At 45.3% G+C, this 20,999-nt stretch overlaps 1 protein-coding gene across 3 annotated transcripts in view; it reads left to right on the top strand.

Annotated features, from left to right (window-relative positions):
- Positions 1–20,999, top strand: part of phkb (phosphorylase kinase, beta) — a 381,738-nt gene that overhangs the window by 163,043 nt on the left and 197,696 nt on the right. For all 3 annotated transcript variants that reach the window (XM_070898048.1, XM_070898046.1, XM_070898047.1), the window contains 3 exons: positions 4,523–4,586; positions 16,025–16,120; positions 17,548–17,745. In XM_070898048.1, coding sequence (XP_070754149.1) covers positions 4,523–4,586; positions 16,025–16,120; positions 17,548–17,745 — 358 coding nt within the window. The remainder of the gene's footprint in view (positions 1–4,522; positions 4,587–16,024; positions 16,121–17,547; positions 17,746–20,999) is intronic.

Genomic DNA, 20,999 nt, shown 5'->3' with positions numbered 1-20,999 from the left:
GGTTTCCCACAGGCAATTACCTCCGACCAGAGAATTTTTCCAAAAGTACCTGGTGGTCCCGGAGGAGCATGAGATTCCGTTGGGGAGGCCTTCTCTTCCCGCGCTATGAAGCGCACTCCCGTCCTCCAGGTTCCCACGCAGAAGGTGCAGTCATGAGTGACTGCTCAACCAATCAGGTAAAGTATTCTCAATTAATAGCAATGAGAACTCTGTATCTACGAGTTCTCATTGCTATTAATTGAGGAAAAACAAGAAACACAAAAGCATCATAATAAAAAATAAAAAACACACCTCACATAATTAAAATTAATTGAAATTAAAATTAATAAATACTTTAAAGGAAAAAAAATTCTGAGTTTTTAAAAAGTTTTTTAAATTATGGTTTAAATAATTTAAATAAATTTAATGTAGTGATCAGGGTTTTTAAAAATAAAATGTATATTTTTAATTTTATTTTTTATGTTTTACGTGCGTTTTGAGACTCTTATGCCTGTAAAAGTAAGCTGTGCGCCTGCTTTTATCAGATGCAAGAGTTTTGAGGACATTTGCTGGGCAAGATATGGGTAAATACCACAATCTTGCCCTTGCAAATGTCCTCGCTCCCGAGATGTGGATGATCTGTCAAGCTCCGGCCGTCATCTTTCAGAAAAAGGCTAACTCAGAAAGACCATAGAACTCTCGTGTGACGTTCATCGTAATGGTGATCGTAGAAACTGTCACAGTTTCTGTGCCAATAATTTTGAACAAATTCAAAGATGTAAATCGTTCAACAGCATTGCCCTGAAATTTACAGCAGGCACTTTTATGAGATTTGTGTGTTGGACAACCTAGAATTGGTCTTGTCTTGCAAGATTGTTTTCTTTAAGAAGACAGAGCCCTTTTAAAACTATTAACACATCCTCTTTGAGCTTTGTGCATGGTAGCATCTGAAACTGCAAAACTGTTTGTGATGAGATAGTTGCTATTGGAAACGAGCTAAATCATTTCAAAAGCCAAATTCATCCAGGCAGTGTGCTGGTGCTAGACTCTGCTGTGCTATTGAAGGAAAGTAGGTTGCTCCTTTGATTTTTTTTTTTGCGCAAGGAGGTCCTGATTTTCAAAGTGTCATCTAGAAGCAGACTGTTAATCCAGGTTATGGTACAAGATAAAACATCATAGGTTGAGTGAGAGGCACTGTGAGTTAATGTGACAGGAATAGCTTAGTGAAAATAATAGATATATTTAAAGGTACATTTCCCATAGTTTAATATTTAATGAAATCCATAATACGCCCCACAATAAAGAGTAAAAAAAAATGAATTAATAACATTTATTTAACCTACATCAAAAAGTAGGATTTAGTTACTTAAAATACATAATTAATCAAAGAGTAATTAGCAGTAAAATTGTTACATTTATAAGTGATAGCAGTTTGCAATGCCATTTTTATCTGTTTAAAACTCTGGCAGTGAGGAGGCAAAGAAGCCAAGATAATGGCCCATAATATGCGGTCAGCGGCAAAGCAAAGGCGTTCACCAATGACCCCGAAGTAATCTTCCCACAAAGATCTCGCAATCTCTGTGGTGAGAAGGTTGGATTTTGTGACGTGCAATTGAAATCAGCGTAGTTAAGTGGGAATCCCATTGTGCAAGCTGCTGTGACATCAACAAGCTGTCTGAGCAGCCAATCACAGTGCAGAATTCTCACAGACTAAGAACCAGAAAGTAAATAAACTCCTTTGATTCCAACTTTTCAAAAATGTTATAGAGAGCAACTCAAAGTTTGGAAGGCGAAATTCCCCCCAGAGATGCTAGCCCGGAGGGAGGGGCTACCAGCTCCCGCAAAATTGCGCGGGAGTTAGCGGGTGTGCGAAACTGGTAGCGCACTCCCCCGCTGGTAGCACCACGGGCCGCTGCTCCTTTGGCGATGACGTCATCACCGTGCACGTCGACTGCATTTTGCCTGGCGGCAGCCCATTTTTAACCCGTGGCAAAAATTGGACAGCACCCCGTGAGGTTGCCATGGGCAATGTTAGCGCCAGTTTCATAGGTTGCGAACCAGGCCGCACTTCGCTCACAGGGCAAAACTTAAAGGGGAGGTGTGTTCCGCCATTTTGCGCCGCCCTCCGACTTGCTTCCAGCCTCGGACTCCATTCTTGCGAGGTCTGTGCTGCGATCGTGCAGCCTGACACTCTGTTTCGGTGCCGGGCTGCGGCCATGGTACCCTGCGTCCCCGGTGGCCTGGTGGAGGCTCAACAAAATCCCTGCAGAGCTCGAAGCATACCACCCCTTTAATGGATTTGGAGGGCTCAGGGAAGCATCAGCGCTACGCTGAGAGGCCACGAAGCGCTCCGAGCTCACCCTGAAAGAAAGGGACTTGCGCGACATTGCGCTCCACTTCGCCTCAGGGGCGGTAACTCCAATTTAGGTTGCGGGGCGGGACTTCTGCGCCAGGCGCAGGAAATCTCGCCTCACGAGGGTTATCGCCCCCAAACAGAATTTAGCCCCCTGGATCTCTCACATGGACATAAGAAATAAGAACAGGGGTAGACCATACGGCCCCTCAAACCTGCTCCGCCATTCAATAAGATCATGGCAGATCTGATCATGGACTCAGCTCCACTTCCCTGCCCGTTCCCCATAACGCCTTATCCCCTTATCGTTTAAGAAACTGTCTATTTTTGTCTTAAATTTATTCAATGTCCCAGCTTCCACAGCTCTCTGAGGTAGCACATGCCACAGATTTACAACCCTCTGAGAGAAAAAATGGGCGGCCCCTTATTCTAAGATCGTGCCCTCTAGTTCTAGTCTCCCCCATCAGTGGATACATCCTCTCTGCATCCACCTTATCAAGCCCCCTCATAATCTTATACATTTCGATAAGATCACCTCTCATTCTTCTAAATTCCAATGAGTAGAGGCCCACTCAACCTTGCCTCATAAGTCAACCCCCTCATCTCCGGAATCAATCCAGTGAACCTTCTCTGCCTCCAAAACAAGTATATCCTTTCGTAAATATGGAAACCAAAACTGCACGGAATATTCCAGGTGTGGCCTCACCAATACCCTGTACAACTGTAGCAAGACTTCCCTGCTTTTATACTCCATCCCCTTGGCAATAAAGGTCAAGATTCCATTGGCCTTCCTAATCACTTGCTGTACCTGCATACTATCCTTTTGTGTTTCATGCACAAGTGCCCCCAGGTCCCGCTGCACTGCAGCACTTTGCAATCTTTCTCCATTTAAATAATAATGGAGAAAAGATAAACCTGAAATAAAGATGAACAAACTTTTAAAAAATAAAATAATTTATTTTAAGTTTCTTAAAAATCTTAATTTTTCTTAAAATGGATAGATTTGACACTTCACAAAAATAAAATTAGTTTTTCAGGGCCATAAAATTTGTTTAGCAGTCCATACGCTGTTAAAACCCCAGTTACACCAAATCCAAAAGAGTCTAACCTTTAATGTAACCTTTAATTACCACGGAAGAGACTAGTTTTTTTCAGATTCCCTGATTTCACAGATTATACTGATTGCCAGCTCTGGAGGAGTTAGGGGTGGGGTGGGCATAGTGCAGCCACTGTCGGAGCAGTGAATGACTGACCACAACTTCAGGATTTCCATAATTTGGATGTGCATATTTTTCACTTCTTTCTGGTAAGTGTGGGTAAGTAGTTGACTGGGTGATCATGTTTTGTTCACAGATTTTATAGCAGCTTTCTATATGTAATCTATTGTGTTCCTAACACAGATTAGGCTGCACACAGGGAGGTTAAAGTAACAGTGACCTCAGCCTTTAATAAGACACTCCAGAGTGAGGAACAGGCCTTAGGGACCAGCTTATATACAGTGCTCCCAAGGGATGCTGGGATCCCTTGGGACTTCAGGGGATGAGCTCCCTGGTGGCGGAACATGGGAGTGCATGCTTTACAGATACACAACATAATCATTCACAGACTTTCTGTTATCCTTTTTCATTCATTTCTTCCCTTTTTGGTGTCCCATGGTACCACTAATAAATCAAAAGTTATAAATTACTGAAGAAGGAAAATCTAGAGGAAATATTTAAATATAAGATATTCCCTTAGCTGTATTATTTCAAAACCTAAGATTGTGTGGGAGCTACCTTCATTTAGTGACTAATTTCCCCCCTTTTCCCGAGTGGAAACTTGCACAAGCAATGATTTGGTTTACAGAATGGCCTTCAAAGTTCAATTTAAACAAATTTCACATGGAAGAAAACAATGTTTTTTGGGATGTGATGTGGGCACCATAGTTGTCTCATTAAGAGCGAATCCTCATTCTGTTATATAACATTGCACAAAATGTTTTATTATTCATGTAATGTTTTATGCTTTGATTAAGTTTACCCGAATGTTGCTGTAAGAGGATGATGATTCATATTCAGCAATTTGAAATGAATTCATATTTGCCATATCGGCAAAAAAATCTACCATTCGACACAAAATGCTTGCTTCTAAATTGCTTATTGTATTGATTTTGTGTGCACTGAGATTTCAAACATGCCTTTCTTTTAATAGTTCAGTTGGCATGGCCAAAGCTGCGCTGGAAGCAATCAATGGCTTTAATCTCTTCGGCAATCAGGTATTTTGAATGATATTTATTACTTTTTAGTTTCCATATTGGAATTGGTAACTGTCAGTAATCCATCAACAGTTGTGAAAAAGGCATACAGGGTCACGACACAGTACATTACATTATTCTCCAGGAGTCTACTGTTTATATATTCTCAATTTTTTAATTGATTTATATGGAAAATTAATTACGATAATTTGCCCGATTATGAAAATTAAATTACACAAAAGCAAGAAAGTGTGAGTAATTACATTTTAATTACTTTTGCATAGTCTTTGATGAAGAAAATTAATTTGGTTTAAATTATTTGTAAAAAGATACAAAATATATTTCTCTTTTGTTTCAACACATTGAAATAGTATAGTTTTCAACCTTCAATATTTAAATAATTATATGACTGCATTTTTAAACCTTGCAATGAACCCAATTTTACTGTGTCAGTTGCAAAACCCTCTTTAACCCTTCTGAGATTGAGTTTAAACCGAATATTTCTGAGTAATACACAGATGATCTTTTAATATTTTAAAACTAATTAAAGTATGTATGGTAGAGCTGGAGTTTTCAATTTTATATTTGTTTAATCTGGTTCGTATGAAATGTAAAAGGATGCTATAAATTCAGGTTATTTTTGTCAAAGTGACAGAGGATGCAAATCTGTGCTGGCATATTATACCAGAATCCTGGGAAGATTTTACCCAGTTTTGCCTCTCTGCATTCAAATATAGTTTTGGATGTAAAGGAGAATTACACAAAATGGACAGATGACACTAACCGTCTTTAAAAAAAAAAGGAAGTTATAATTTGTGTAACTGTGAACTGAATTTATAGCTTCTCACCCTGTCTTACATGTTCACATCCAGAGTTATCCCAAGGTTCTATCCTTCACCTCTTCCTAATCCTTGTCTACATATTCATAGATAGGGGGCTAGCTTCCACATACATGCTGACAACGAGCTCTAATTCTGTTACCTATTGTCAGATTACTTGTCTGACATCAAATTGTAGGTGACTCAGAACTTTTCTGCAACACAGTATTGACAAGACCAAAGCCATCTTGTTTGGCTCCCATCAAAAGCTCAAGACTCTTACTCCGAGCTACATCACCCTCCACGCCTGCTCATTCAGGCTGAATCCAGTGGTGCACAACTGGCAACAACCCACCCATTCCCCTGTGCCACTGCAGCAAAGCAGTGGAAAATTTATCCAATATTTGCTATTATCTTTGGAGCAAGAGAAAGCCAATGCTTAAGCTGAGATGTAGCTTTGCCAAATGCTGAAAATTTACTGAGCCTCCAGTAGAAGACTAGCTTAAGAGAACGTAATCGCAAAAACATTACATGGAGCACAGAATGCGAATATTTGCCTTCTGATATAACAAGTGAGTTCTCACAATTGCTCACAATTAGTCAGAGGAAATGTCGTATCTTGGAGCTGAATTGTGTAACAGGCTGAGCGAGATTAAGGCACCACTGTACCTTAATCATAACAACTACGAATAACAGGTGTTCCTCTCGTATTAACTTTGAGGTTCCAGAAGCACCTGGATTAAGTAAGAATAGCAGGAGTTATTACCTATGATTGACTTCAATGGAGTGAGAACATGATAGCATTACCAGTTTAATGATTTTAATATATTTTTGATGTGTTGGATGTTTCACCGACATTTCCCTTGCATGTAGAACAACGCAAGCCTCATGCTACAGCTAAATTAAATATTCAAGAACACATTATTTTATCAGCATAAACCAGACCAAATACAACTGAGTGTATGCTGGCACCAACACATTAAATGTCATCTTGTGCAATTTCATTAAGCATTTCCTTATTACTCAGTCCTTAACAGCAAACCCATTTCAAAATTGCTTTCAATGTTATATTTCTTGATTGAAACTCAATTCGGTGATATGGAGTTGCTAAGTATAAACATACACAGTAAGTAAACTGATCTTACATAAATATGTTGATGTAAATGGATTTGAGCATCTCTATAATAGAACAGATTTACACAAGTAATGTATTTTCAGTATTGAAGTATAGATTCCCTCAAGCTGTGAGTAAAAGAGTATGAACGTAGATTTTCACTTAACTGAATACATTTCTATCTAAACCTGTTGCATGTCTAGCCCAAAGTCATAAGTTCAAAATCCTGTAGCTGAGGCACAAGAAATTAAAATGGATTTCTTAGTCACTTAATGTTAAAAATATAAAGGGTGAATTTGCATAGGTTCCAAACCGTAATTTTAATTGTAGCCACAAAATATAATGATAACAAATAGGTGGGGTGGGGGAGGGGGGCAAGGCTTTGGAAACCTAGAACTGAGCTCAAAACCCATGGCCATGCAGGAGAGAAACAGTGGGGAGGCCCTACACATCAGACTGCAGAATGGCATTGGAGCTCCTTGAACATCAAAAGATCCACCAGACATAGAACAGGGTCAAGGAGGCAACAGCTTAGGGATAAAGGAAGTTAGAACATGTACTGGCTGCAGTGTAAGGCTAAAATATGTCCAAATATTTTTATGCAGGTTAAACCTCCCTTATCCGGCACCCTGGGGACCTGGCCTGTGCCGGATAAGGGATTTTGCTGGATGAGGAGAGGTCAGTGGCCCGAGGTCAGGGAGTGGGGGGGGGAGGAGGTCGGTGCCCCGGGCAGACCCGAAATGTCAGTGGGCCCTCGGCGGGCCGCGAAGGAAGCGTCGGTGGGCCAAGTGTCGATGCAGCCCCAACGGGTGTCACAGCGGGCCGAGTGTCGGTGCGGCCCCAGCGGGCCGAATGTCGGAGCAGGCCGAGTGTCGGAGCGGCCCCAGCGGGCCAAATGTAGGATGCAACCCCAGCGGGCCGAGTGTCGGAGCGGTCCCAGCGGGCCGTGTGTCGGAGCGGCCCCAGCGGGCCGTGTGTCGGAGTGGGCCGAGTGTCGGAGTGGCCCCAGCGGGCCGAGTGTCAGAGCGGCCCCAGTGGGCCGTGTGTCGGAGTGGGCCGTGTGTCGGAGCGGCCCCAGCGGGCCGAGTGTCAGAGCGGGCCCAGCGGGCCGTGTGTCGGAGCGGCCTCAGCGGGCCGTGTGTCGGAGTGGGCCAAGTGTCGGAGCGGCCCCAGCAGGCCGAATGTCGGAGCGGGTCGAGTGTCGGAGCGGCCCCAGCGGGCCAAATGTCGGAGCAGCCCCAGCGGGCCGAGTGTCGGAGCGGCCCCAGCGGGCCGTGTGTCGGAGTGGGCCGAGTGTCGGAGTGGCCCCAGCGGGCCGAGTGTCAGAGCGGCCCCAGTGGGCCGTGTGTCGGAGTGGGCCGTGTGTCGGAGCGGCCCCAGCGGGCCGAGTGTCGGAGCGGGCCCAGCGGGCCGTGTGTCGGAGCGGGCCCAGCGGGCCGTGTGTCGGAGTGGGCCAAGTGTCGGAGCGGCCCCAGCAGGCCGAATGTCGGAGCGGGCCGAGTGTCGGAGCGGCCCCAGCGGGCCAAATGTCGGAGCAGCCCCAGCGGGCCGTGTGTCGGAGCGGCCCCAGCGGGCCGTGTGTCGGAGTGGGCCAAGTGTCGGAGCGGCCCCAGCGGGCCGTGTGTCGGAGTGGGCCAAGTGTCGGAGCGGCCCCAGTGGGCCGTGTGTCGGAGTGGGCCGAGTGTCGGAGCGGCCCCAGCGGGCCAAATGTCGGAGCAGCCCCAGCGGGCCGAGTGTCGGAGCGGTCCCAGCGGGCCGTGTGTCGGAGCGGCCCCGATGGGCCGTGTGTCGGAGTGGGCCGTGTGTCGGAGCGGCCCCAGCGGGCCGAGTGTCGGAGCGGCCCCGATGGGCCGTGTGTCGGAGTGGGCCGTGTGTCGGAGCGGCCCCAGCGGGCCGAGTGTCGGAGCGGCCCCAGTGGGCCGTGTGTCGGAGTGGGCCGTGTGTCGGAGCGGGCCCAGCGGGCCGTGTGTCGGAGCGGGCCCAGCGGGCTGTGTGTCGGAGCGGGCCGAGTGTCGGAGTGGCCCCAGCGGGCCGAGTGTCGGAGCGGGTCCAGCGGGCCATGTGTCGGAGCGGGCCGAGTGTTGGAGCGGCCCCAGCAGGCCGAGTGTCGGAGCGGCCCCAGCGGGTCGAGTGTCGGAACGGCCCCAGCGGGCCGTGTGTCGGAGCGGCCCCAGCGGGCCATGTGTTGGAGCGGGCCGAGTGTCGGAGCGGCCCCAGCAGGCCGTGTGTCGGAGCGGCCCCAGCGGGTCGAGTGTCGGAACGGCCCCAGCGGGCCGTGTGTTGGAGCGGCCCCAGCGGGCCGAGTGTCGGAGCGGGCCGTGTGTCGGAGCGGCCCCAGCGGGTCGAGTGTCGGAACGGCCCCAGCGGGTCGAGTGTCGGAACGGCCCCAGCGGGTCGAGTGTCGGAACGGCCCCAGCGGGCCATGTGTCGGAGCGGGCCGTGTGTCGGAGCGGCCCCAGCGGGCCGTGTGTCGGAGCGGCCCCGGCGGGCCGAGTGTCGGAACGGCCCCAGCGGGCCGAGTGTCGGAGCGGGCCCAGCAGGCCGTGTGTCGGAGCGGCCCCGGCGGGCCGTGTGTCGGAGCGGCCCCAGCGGGCCGTGTGCCAGAGCGGCCCCAGTGGGCCGAGTGTCGGCGCAGCCCCAAAGTCGGGGTGGAGGTCGGCCACGTTCTGCGCATGCGCCCCCTGCCAGACGAGGGGTGATGCCGAATAAGGGAGTCCCGGATAAGGGCGGTCCAACCTGTATAAAATAAAAAAATGTAGCATTCTTAAAGGGGAACTCAGTCTGTGTTTCAAAAAGCTTTGTTTAAAAAGCTAAACTTTTTATTTGTTCATGGGATGTGGGAGTCACTGGCAAGGCCAGCATTTATTGCCGTTCCCTAATTGCCTTTGAGAAGGTGGTGCTGAGCCACCTTGAACTGCTGCATTCCGTGTGGCGAAGGTGCTGTTAGAGAGGGAGTTCCAGGATTTTGACCCAGCGACGATGAGGGAACGGCGATACACTTCCAAGTCAGGATGGTGTCTGACTTGGAGAGAAACATGGCAGTGGTGGTATTCCCATGCGTCTGTTGCCCTTGTCCTTCTAGGTGGTAGAGGTCTCGGCTTTGTGAGGTGCTGCTGACGAAGCCTTGGCGAGTTGCTGCAGTGCATCTTGTAGATAGTACACATTGCAGCCACAGTATGCTGGTGGTGGAGGAAGTAAATGTTTAAGGAGGCGGATGGGGTGCCAATATAGCGGGCTGCTTTGTTCTGTATAGTGTCAAGCTTCTTGAGTGTTTTTGGAGCTGCACTCATCCAGGCAAATGGAGAGTATTCCATCACACTCCTGACTTGTGCCTCGTAGATAGTGGAAAGGCTTTGGAGAGTCAGGAGGTGAGACACACGCCGCAGAATACCCAGCCTCTGACCCATTCTTGTTGCCACTGTATTTATGTGGCTGGTCCAGTGAAGTTTCTGGTCAATGGTAATTCCCAGGATATTGATGGTGGGGGATTCAGCAATGGTAATTGTAGTGTAGGGTAGGGAGAAAGAGACAGACTGAACACTGTGAGCTCAAAGTAAGTGTGACCTTAGTATTTTTTTGCAGGTCTCCAGAGTGCCTCTCCAACCTGTGAAGCACTCTTAAATACCTGTGCTCCCAAGAGATTATGAGATCCCTTGGGACTCCGGGGAATGAGCCCTCTGGTGGCTGTACAGAGTATATACAAGTCCAGATACATAACAACATTCGCCCCTAAAGTCAATAGTGTAACTATTTACAATGTGACTTGATCTGGGGCCCTTCTTGCACTGGTTGATCGTCTCGGTGTGAAAGCTGGTGTTGTTGAGTCATTTGTTGGGCCCTCGCTGGGCTGCTGTGCAGCTGGCCTTGCTGGGCTGCCTGGTGTGTTAGGCCCTGCAGGGCTGCTGTGGATGATGGGTTCTGCTTCGTGGTCAATCGTGGTGCTGGTTGCCATTGGTGTGTGTGTTGGGGGATCAAAAAAGGTAGGGTCCAAGGTGGGTTACTCAGGGTAGTCCATGAATCTGAGTTTGATTTGGTCCAAGTGTTTCCGGTGAATGAGTCCATTTGAAAATTTGATCCGAAACACCTTGCTCCCCTCTTTGCCCACGACAGTGCCGGGAAGCCACTTGGGACCTTGCCCATAATTTAATACAAATACAGGATCATTGACTTCAATCTCACGTGACACATTTGCGCTATCATGGTATGTACTTTGTTGAAGCCGCCTGCTCTCTACCTGTTTATGTAGATCAGGGTGAACTAACAAGAGCCTTGTCTTAAGTGCTCTTTTCATGAGCAGTTTAGCAGGTGGGATCCCAGTGAGTGAGTGTGGTCTCGTGCGGTAACTAAGCAGGACTCAGGATAGGCGAGTCTGCAGTGAGCCTTCAGTTACCCTCTTCAAGCCTTGCTTGATGGTTTGCACTGCTCTCTCTGCCTGACCATTGGACGCTGGTTTAAATGGGGCAGATGTGACATGTTTGATCCCGTTAAGGGTCATAAATTCTTTGAACTCAGCACTGGTAAAACATGGCCCGTTATCGCTCACCAGGACATCGGGTAAGCCATGTGTGGCAAACATGGCCCGCAGGCTTTCGGTGGTGGCAGCGGACGTGCTGGCCAATATTATCTCACATTCAATCCACGTGGAGTACGCGTCTACAACCACAAGGAACATTTTACCCAAGAACGGGCCTGCATAGTCGACCTGTACCCTAGACCACAGTTTGGAGGGCCAAGACCATAAACTTAGCGGTGCCTCCCTGGGTACATTGCTTAACTGCGAGCATGTACTACATCTGTGAATGCAGGACTCTAAGTCCACATCGATGCCGGGCCACCACACATGGGATCTGGCTATCGCTTTTATCATTACGATGCCTGGGTGGGTACTGTGGAGGTCATTGATGAATGTGTCTCTGCCCTTCTTGAGGACCACTACTCGATTGCCCCACAGAAGGCAGTCTGCCTGTATAGACATTTCATCTTTGCGCCGCTGGAACGGCTTTATCCCTTCCTGCATTTCCACTGGGACACTGGACCAGCTCCCATGAAGCACACAGCTTTTGACTAGAGATAATAAGGGATCCTGGCTTGTCCAGGTTTTGATCTGCCGGGCAGTGACGGGTGATTGCTCACTCTCAAATGCTGCCCTGTACGTTGTGATTCGAAAACAACATCAATTTGTTCACAGCACTTGTGTGCTGAGAGATTTGCTTAGTATTGTCACTGGTGGCAATGAATGCCTGGGCTATTGCTATGGCCTTACTCAAAGTTGGGGTCTCTACAGTCAAAAGTTTGTGAAGTATTGTTTCGTGGCCAATGCCAAGTACAAAAAAGTCCCTGAGCATGTGCTCCAAATGTCCTTCAAATTCGCAATGTCCTGCAAGGCGTCTTACCTCGGCAACATAACTCGCCACTTCCTGGCCTTCAGATCTTTTGTAGGTGTAGAACCGGTACCTCGCCATCAGAACGCTTTCCTTCGGGTTCAAATGCTCTCGGACCAGTGTGCACAAATCATCGTATGATTTCTCCATGGGTTTCGCTGGAGTGAGCAGATTCTTCATGAGGTCATACGTTGGTGCCCCACAGATGGTGAGGAGGATCGCTCTACTTTTGGCAGCGCTCTCTTCCCCATCTAGCTCGTTGGCCACGAATTATTAGTCGAGTCGCTCCACAAAAGATTCCCAATTATCTCCCTCCGAGAATTTCTCCAGGATGTCCACTGTTCTCTGCATCTTTGGGTTCGCTATCTGTATCTCGTTGCCAGTTGTAGTGTATGGAGAAAGAGTCAGACTGAACACTGTGAACTCAAAGTAAAATGTGACCTTAGTCTTTTATTGCAGGTCTCCAGAGTGCCTCTCCAACCTGTGAAGCACTCTTAAATACCTGTGCTTTCAAGGGATTATGAGATCCCTTGGGACTCCGGGGAATGTCAAGCGGAGGTGATTAAATTCTCTTTTGTTGGAGATAGTCATTGTCTGGCTCTGGTGTGGCGCAAATGTTACTTGCCACATCAGCTCAAGCCTGAAATTCATCCAGGTCTTGCTGCAGCGGGTATGGACTGCTTCATTATCTGAGCAGTTGCGAATGGCACTGAACACTGTGTAGTCATCAGCGAACATCCCCACTTCTGACCTTATGATGGAGGAAAGGTCATTGATGAAGCAGCTGAAGATGGTTGGGCCTAGAACTCTGCCCTGAGGAACTCCTGCAACAATGGCCTGGGGCTATGATGATTGACCTCCAACCACCATAACTATCTTCCTTTGTGCTAGGTATGACTCCAGCCAGCGGAGAGTTTTCCCCCCTGATTCTCATTGACTTTAGTTTTACTAGGGCTCCTTGATGCCACACTTGGTCAAATGTTGCCTTGATGTCAAGGGCAATCACTCTCACCTCATCTCTGGAATTCAGCTCTTTTGTCCATGTTTGGATCAAGGCTTTAATGAGGTCTGGAGCCGAGTGGTCCTGGCCGAACCCAAACTGGGCATCAATGAGTAGATTATTGATGAGTAAGTGCCGCTTCATAGCACTGTCGACGACTCCTTCCATCACTTTGCTAATGATTGAGAGCAAACTGATGTGGTGATTGGATTTGTCCTGCTTTTTGTGGAAGGGACATACCTGGGCAGTTTTCCACATTGTCGGGTAAATGCCAGTGTTGTACTAGAACTACTTGGCTAGAAGCGCGGCTAGTTCTGCAGCACAAGTCTTCAGTATGACAGCCAGGATGTTGTCGGGACCCATAGCCTTTGCTGTATCCAATGCTCTCAGTTGTTTCTTGATACCACGTGGAGTGAATCGAATTGGCTGAAGACTGGCTTCAGGAGGAGACCGATATAGATCATCCACTCAGCACTTCTGGCTGAAGATTGTTGCAAATGCTTCAGCCTTGTCTTTTGCACTCACATGCTGGGCTTCGCCATCATTGAGGATGGGGATATTCATGGAGCCTCCTCCTCCCATTAGTTGTTTAATGGTCCATCACCATTCACGACTGGATGTGGCAGGACTGCAGAGCTATGATCTGATCCATTGATCGCTTAGCCCTGTCTATGACATGCTGCTTTCAGCATGCTTGTAGTCATGTGATGAAGCTTCCCCAGGTTGGCACCTCATTTTTAGGTATGCTTGGTGCTGCTCCTAGCATGCTATTCTACACTCCTCATTGAACCAAGTACATCCCCTGGCTTGATGATAATGGTAAAGTGAGGGTTATGTCGAGCCATGAGGTTACAGATTGTGGTGGAATACAATTCTGCTGCTGCTGATGGCCCACAGCGCCTCATGGATGCCCAGTTTTGAGCTGCTAAATCAGTTCTGAATCTATCGCATTTAGCATGGCAGTAGTGCCACACAATACGATGGAGGGTGTCCTCAGTGTGAAAACGAGACTTTGTCTCCACATTGACTGTGCTGTGGTCACTGCTACCAATACTGTCATGGACAGATGCATCTGCAGCAGGTAGATTAGTGAGTACGAAGTCAAGTAGGTTTTTTCCTTGTATTGGTTCTCTCACCACCTGCCACAGGCCCAGTTTGGCAGCTCTGGCCTTCAGTATTCGGCCAGCTCGGTCAGTAGTGGTGCTACTGAGCCACTCTTGGTGATGGACATTGAAGTCTATATCCTTCTTCTAAGTGGTGTCAACTGAGGGAGGGCAGTAGGCGGTAATCGACAGAAGGTTTCTTTGCCCATGCTTGACTTCATGTTGAGGATTCCCAGGGCCACTCCATCCCGACTGTATAGCAATGTACCACCACCCCTGGTGAGTCTATCCTGCCGGTGGGACAGGACATACCCAGGGGGTGATGGAGAAGTCTGTGACATTAACTTATAACGAGCTCTCCATATTATAATGGAGGGAGCAGGCGGGGGATCGGGATTTCTGCATAAAATACTCTGTTAATTGTTTTTTTTAAGTACTGCAATAGCTCCTGGCTGTCAGACTATATGTTTGTTTCCATAATATTTTTAGCAGTAGTGAGACTGCCATCTTCAGTTTATGGTGATTCTCCTGGGATTGAATGCCTCTGGATCAACCCTTGCATGTAATCTACCTCATCAGAGCAGCTGAAGAGGAATTTGAAATGCCTGGTATCAAGGAGGATGAAAATTAGTTAATAAAGAAGGATATCACCGAGTGGCAAGATAGTCTGCAATAATCTTTATAAAAAAGAATGTCATTGCTGGCATAGAAAATATTTCCCCCTAGTCTCTTACTTAAAATTATGAAATGACAACAACTTGTATTTATAAAGCGCCTTTAATGTAGAAAACCATTCCAAGGTGCTTTGCATAAAGGAAAAAAGTGGCTGCTAAGCCAAGGAAGGAAATGTTAGGAGGGGTGAACTAAATCTTGGTCAAAGAGGTGTGTTTTAAAGAAATTCTTAAAGGAAGAGATGGAGAGGCAGGGGTTGTGAGAGGGGGTGTGGATTAGGAAAGGAATTCCAGAGTATGGGGCCTGGGTGCTGAAGGTACAGATGCCAGCGGTGGGGTGAAGGGAGGGGCATGCACAAGAACCTAGAGTCAGAGGAACAGAGAGCCTTCAAGCAATTTCCTTTCAGTTGATGTACAGTTTGCAGCATCATAATAACTCTCAAATTTGTTCAATCCACTGTGAGAGATGAATAATAAGGTAATACTTCTTTAAAAAAAAATAAAACTTTGTGAAATTACTCTCTGACTCCAATCGATTAAAAGCTTAAGAACATAATTCTTATATTAAAATTTGCATTATTCAACCCTGGCCAGTGGTAATACTCTTGGGGTCCTAAAAGAACTGGACCCACAAATTTCATTAAATATATCCATCAATTTGAACTTAACATCATAATCTTTCGTTACGTTTCTAACCAGGTAAAGTCTGATGCGTTTTCCCATTTCAGCATCTTGTTGGTTCTTAAATGAGTCCAGTATCCTGATTTCAAATGCACTTCCTTGCAACATATCTCAGCTCTTGACCCTTCTCTGTGTAAACAAATACATCAGTCTTAAATGTAACCTTTACAATTTTAAACCTGTGCAATATATTTCTGCTGCTCTGATATATCTGAAAGTATTGGGTTTACTTCTTCAAACCTTGCAACGTATCATATACCTCTAAGATTTCTGTTGAGACATGTTTTTTTCAGGGCTGAAGAGCCCTGGCTTATCAACCATTCCTCATATCTCTTCCATTTCACACCTTGGATCATCCTTGCTTCTCTCCTGTATAAATGAGCACAGGCTCTATTAAAATAGTATATAGATTTTAGGATTGTTCTAGCTCAATCTAAAAGGCTTCATGTTAAAAAAACCTAAACAATGTCAAATGTAAAATTGTTATTATGTGGCTCGGTGTCAAATTTTTGTCTGATAATCACTCCTGTGAAGCGCCTTGGGATGTTTTACTTCGTTAAAGGTGCTATTTAAATGCAAGTTGTTGTTGTCATGTTTGATATCCTAGTATTTTAATAAATAAATACTTCCTTGTACCTATGTGTGTGTCGATATGGTTAAAATATAATATCCCTTCTGAATTTATTTACAGGGGTGTTCTTGGTCAGTCATTTTTGTTGATTTTGATGCTCACAATCGGAACAGACAAACCTTGTGTTCATTACTTCCACGAGAATCGAGGTCGCATGTAAGTAGTTCTGGAGACAATTAGCACATCTTTACAAAAGGAGAAGTAAATGCTTACATCATTCTACACAGCTAATGATTTTGTTATTTTGAAACCTATATTGGTTTGGAGGACTTGAAAGAAAGTGCTGATTTACAAATCCACCATTAGATTTTTCTAATCAGTCGGTATTGGCTGTCGTTGGTACCTGTGGATCAGCAAGTTTAATTTGCAGTTAGCACTTCAACAAAATGATGGATCTATTAAGAGTTTGATTGATTATTCCTGAGCTGCATACACAAAACTCGGCATTTTCGCTAGCACAAAGTTGTTTCATTTGATCCTGTGCTTATTTTAAAGTGTTACATTTCCAAAGGTTTGCTGATCCTGGTCTGCAAACCTCAGCAGTGCCTTTTAGTTATATTGGGCTCAATTTTCCCCAGTGATTTGTGCCGTTTTTTTGAACAGGCTGCTTTTTCTGGCCGAACTTAAAAATTCATAGTTTCCCCAATCAGTTTGCACCAGCGTAACTCATTTAGTTACGATTTCTTTAGGTAAGCTTTTTTTTCATCCAAAGTGGGTGTAACCAGCCACCTATGCTAATTCTGGCCATTTAGTGAACTTTGGCCAGCTGATATAAATATTGAGTTTATGTTCTTGGTTTATGTTAACATTGCTGTTTTATGCCCTTTGTTTTCCTGTGTCATTCTTAAAAGCAATAATACACAATAATTTATGATTTCAGCAATGACTTAGCAAATTTATCCATGGACTAGCTGAGACATACAGACAGGAAAGGTTCCAGGTTTAATCTCCAGAGTAACAGTCAGGATGCTACCATTGACCTCAGTGTTCTGACTTAGAGAGGGAAAAATAAGCCAGAGTTCACACTCACGATCGCTGTCCAATAACCTCTGCTGGTGAACAAGTGTAGATGCCAGCTGAGGACTGACTCCAGCTTGACTGTGATGCCGCCAGTAGTCGAGTAGTGTGTTGGCACTCTCTGTCAAGGCTCACATATAAATCACGGTGACTTGGGCAAGGCACTAAACCGGTGAGAAATAGAAAAAAATGTTTTAATCTTTGGATTTCAAAGATTGCAGTGTTTATTTAACTTCTCGTACTGAAACAAAATGACATTCTAAAACCTAATTGACTGACATAAGTATTTCACAACTTAAATGTCAATTCAGAACTTTAATTTCTCATTAGTACTGTGTAATGCTTCATTTACAGTTGATATAAAACTAATCCTTTGTCTAATGTTCCCAAGTTTCTTCATGTTTATTTCAATATAACTGCCAGAGTGTGGTTTTGTAGAACTATGATTTGTCATTCAAATGAATAATTGTATATAAATTTATGACTATTATTTAATATATAGTAAATTTGAATCATATAGGCAATCACAGCAAGATGATTAATCCTATTCTGTAATATTTTCCCAGAATACAGATGCTGCTCTACTGCCATGTATAAGTTACCCTGCATTTGCAGTGGATGATGATGCGTTGTTTGAACAAACTCTTGAGAAAGTTGTTCGCAAACTGAAAGGAAAATATGGATTGAAACGCTTCTTAAGAGATGGATACAGAACAGGATTAGAGGACCATTCGCGGCGTTACTACAAACCAGCAGAAATCAAGGTACTTGAGACCAAATCTGTAATGTCATTTTCCTAATGCATTCTAATAAATCTTAATTTGATTTGAATTTTTTTAATAAACCCTAATTTTGTGAATGAGTATTGTCCTCATTCTTTTAGGCAAACCCCTATACTACACATCACACCCCACTCTAACTGAGGGATGTGCAGGCCAAGGCCTCTTAACTCTGCTTTGGTCTATGATTCATCCAGTTGATAGAAGGTGTGAGAGCAAACGTTTAAATTGCTTGCTTACCTTTCAACCTTCTGGGATCAAAATCTCCCGTTTATTTGGTGTTTCTTTGTATTACGCAGCTGGGATCAGCAGCTTGCTGGGTGTGAAATTATGGTTACAACTATGTGGTGCCAATGCCAAACAGCAACCTTAAAGCTATTTCTATTCTAATCCAATCAGTGCATTCTTTCTTTTCTTCTGACTGAGATGTAAAAAGGTGAAAGAAAGAACTTTCATTTAGAAGGTGTCTTATTACATTCTCAGGACATCCTAAAGTGTTTCACAGCCAACAAGTTACTTTTGAAATTCAGTTACTGTTATTTTGTCGGCAAACACATAACTGATAGGAAAACAGGAAGGTCCCTCAAACAGTTACTGAGATATATGAGAAGTTCAACTGTTTTGCCGGTGTTAGTTGAAGGATGAAAGTTGACCACAACACCAGGAACATTTCTTGGTCTTTGAATAGTGCCATGGGATCGTTAATATTCACCAGAACAGGTAAACAGACCCTCAATAAAGAAACACTCCATCTAAGTGTCAACCTAGATTATGAAAGCTACTTGATAGGTTAGACAGTTACAGAGCTTGTTAAAGAGTTGTAGTCATACAAGGGCACTTTAATAAGTGGCTACAAAATTTGGCCACGCCTTTGCCACTACCTTGAGGGCATCATTAGAGCTTAAGGATTGGAAAGAAAACAGCGATCTTTAAAAAAGGGCATATGGACAACCAAAGGTACGATAGTCCATTGAGCCTCACATCTGTTTTGGGTAAAGTATTAGAAGGCATCCTGAGAAAGGAAACAATGAGATGCCTAGATAGTTTTGGGATGGTAAAAGAGAGTCAGTGGGTTTACGGGAGGGACTTCTTGCCCAACAAATTTATTGGAGTTCTCAAAGAAAATGTCAGACTTTGTTGAAACATTGGATCAAAAATTGCGGTCGGAAGCGTCCCACTGACAGAATCCTCCGACCACAAAAATATTTACAAATGTACCTGGTGGTACCGGAGAAACGGACATTTGCGCTACGAGGCCCCCATTCACAGTCCAGCGTAGAGGCCCATGTAGTCCAGGAATGTATGTGCAGCCTGTTATCACGTGGGCCGGACCAACCAATGAAAATGGTTTATCCCCATTCACAGTAATGGTGAGTTCCATTTGTACAGAGATCACTATTTCTATGCATGGGGATACCCTCAAAAACACAAACATTTTAAATAAGTAAGAAAAACACTTCACATATTTTAAAATTCATTGAAATTGAATATTAGATATTTTAGACAAAAGATTATTTTTTTGAAAAGTTTTTAATATGTTTTAATAGGGGTAAAGATAAACTTACCACAATGGACAGGGTTTTTAATATAAAAATTATTGATAAAATTTTATTTTTCTATCTTTTAAAACTCTTACGTCGGTAAAAGTAGGCCTTACACCTGCTTTTACCAGGCGTAAGAGTTTGAAGGACATTCGCTGGGCAGGAGTTGGGCAAATAGCCCAAATCCCAGCCCGCGAAGGCCCTTCTCCCGGGTATGTGTTGGAACTGTCAAAAGAAATTTTGATAGTTCGCAAGAGCCGGATTTCGGCACATGTGCTCCCGCGCCGAGAGCCGGCACTTGCAGGGCCTCTATAGGTGCGACCGCACATCGTAACCGCCCGTAGAGACCGCACATTTTGCCCCATTATTTCAGTGAACGAGTCATCAATGTATGGAACGGGCTCCTTAGGGAGACGGTGGGAGCAAACAATATTTATTCATTTAAATGGAAATTAGATAGATCTCTTTCAGAGAATAATATTTTAGGATACAGTATAAGAGTCATTTGAGGCATGACATATGGTAAGTGTAGCATGCTTGGGAGGAACAGGTGACTTTGGAATTATGCTTCTTAAATCTTTTCACCACTGCGATTCCTTGTCCGTTGGAGGCTAATTGGTAGAGATTGATTGCTATGATTAGTCAACAACTCCATTATTATTATATCATGGAACTATCAGGATGAATAAAATCTGAGACCCTCTTGATCTGTATGACTCAGCTACTTAGTGGCTAAACCCAGTAGGTCATCTGGAGGACAATTACATTATTTTTAAATTGTAAAAAATTTCTACCTTTGCGACAGCATAGCAGGTTTCAGTTGAGTTTTAATTTTGAAACTAGCACAGTCTTGAAAGCTATTTGGCTGGAATTGTCTCAAGGGTGGTGGGTCAGGGGCCACTTTAACTGCAGGGCCTGATTTGAATGCGAGGCCTCGGTTTCCCACCCACAGCCAGCCAGATTGAGAGGCTGGCTGGCTGCGGGTGGATAGGCCTCAGATGCGAGTGGCCAGTTTGGGGGAGGGATTGTGGGAGAGGGGTCGGCAATTGACACGGGTCAGGGATCGGGGGGTATGGGGGAGAAGATCGGCAGGGGTCGGGGATCAGGGCAGGGGTCGGTGGGGGTGTTGGCTGGGTATCGGTAAGGGGGGAGAGAGGATTGGGGCCAGCTTCCTCATCATCGCGGCCCTGGGAGTGCGAGGGGATGTGATCGGAGGCCTGGTGGGGGTTTCTAGTCACGGGGAGGGGGGGGGTGGTGGGTAGGTATGGTCAGGCTCCTGGATCCAGGAGGTAGGTATGGAGCCACACTCACCACCTGGATGCAGCAGTCTCCTCCTCTGTTTAATTGCCGGTTTCACGAATTGTGTAAAACCCGTCAATTAAACCCAAAATGGATGGGGGGAAAAGAGGCTTCTAGCCTGAATACAATATTTAAATTGAGGTAATGCCCCCTGGAGCGAGTTAGACACCTATACCCGTCCCGCGTATGGCAAGTGGGCAGGTTGGAGATGGGATCAGGTCGGGAAACTCATTTTTAACACTTTAACAGCCCCAAACTCCAAACCCACCTGTTTTTTTTAGGGCAATATTAAATACAAAACAGTGGCTTTTAAATTGCATTGCAGGATAATTTTTTTTCGTATCATTTTTTTGCTCAATCATATGTTTAACATGCATAGAAATTCGTCATCATGTTTGT

The sequence above is a fragment of the Pristiophorus japonicus genome, chromosome 13 (genome assembly GCF_044704955.1).
Source record: "Pristiophorus japonicus isolate sPriJap1 chromosome 13, sPriJap1.hap1, whole genome shotgun sequence".
Lineage (NCBI taxonomy): Eukaryota > Metazoa > Chordata > Chondrichthyes > Pristiophoridae > Pristiophorus > Pristiophorus japonicus.
This window is presented reverse-complemented; position numbering and strand designations above follow the sequence as displayed.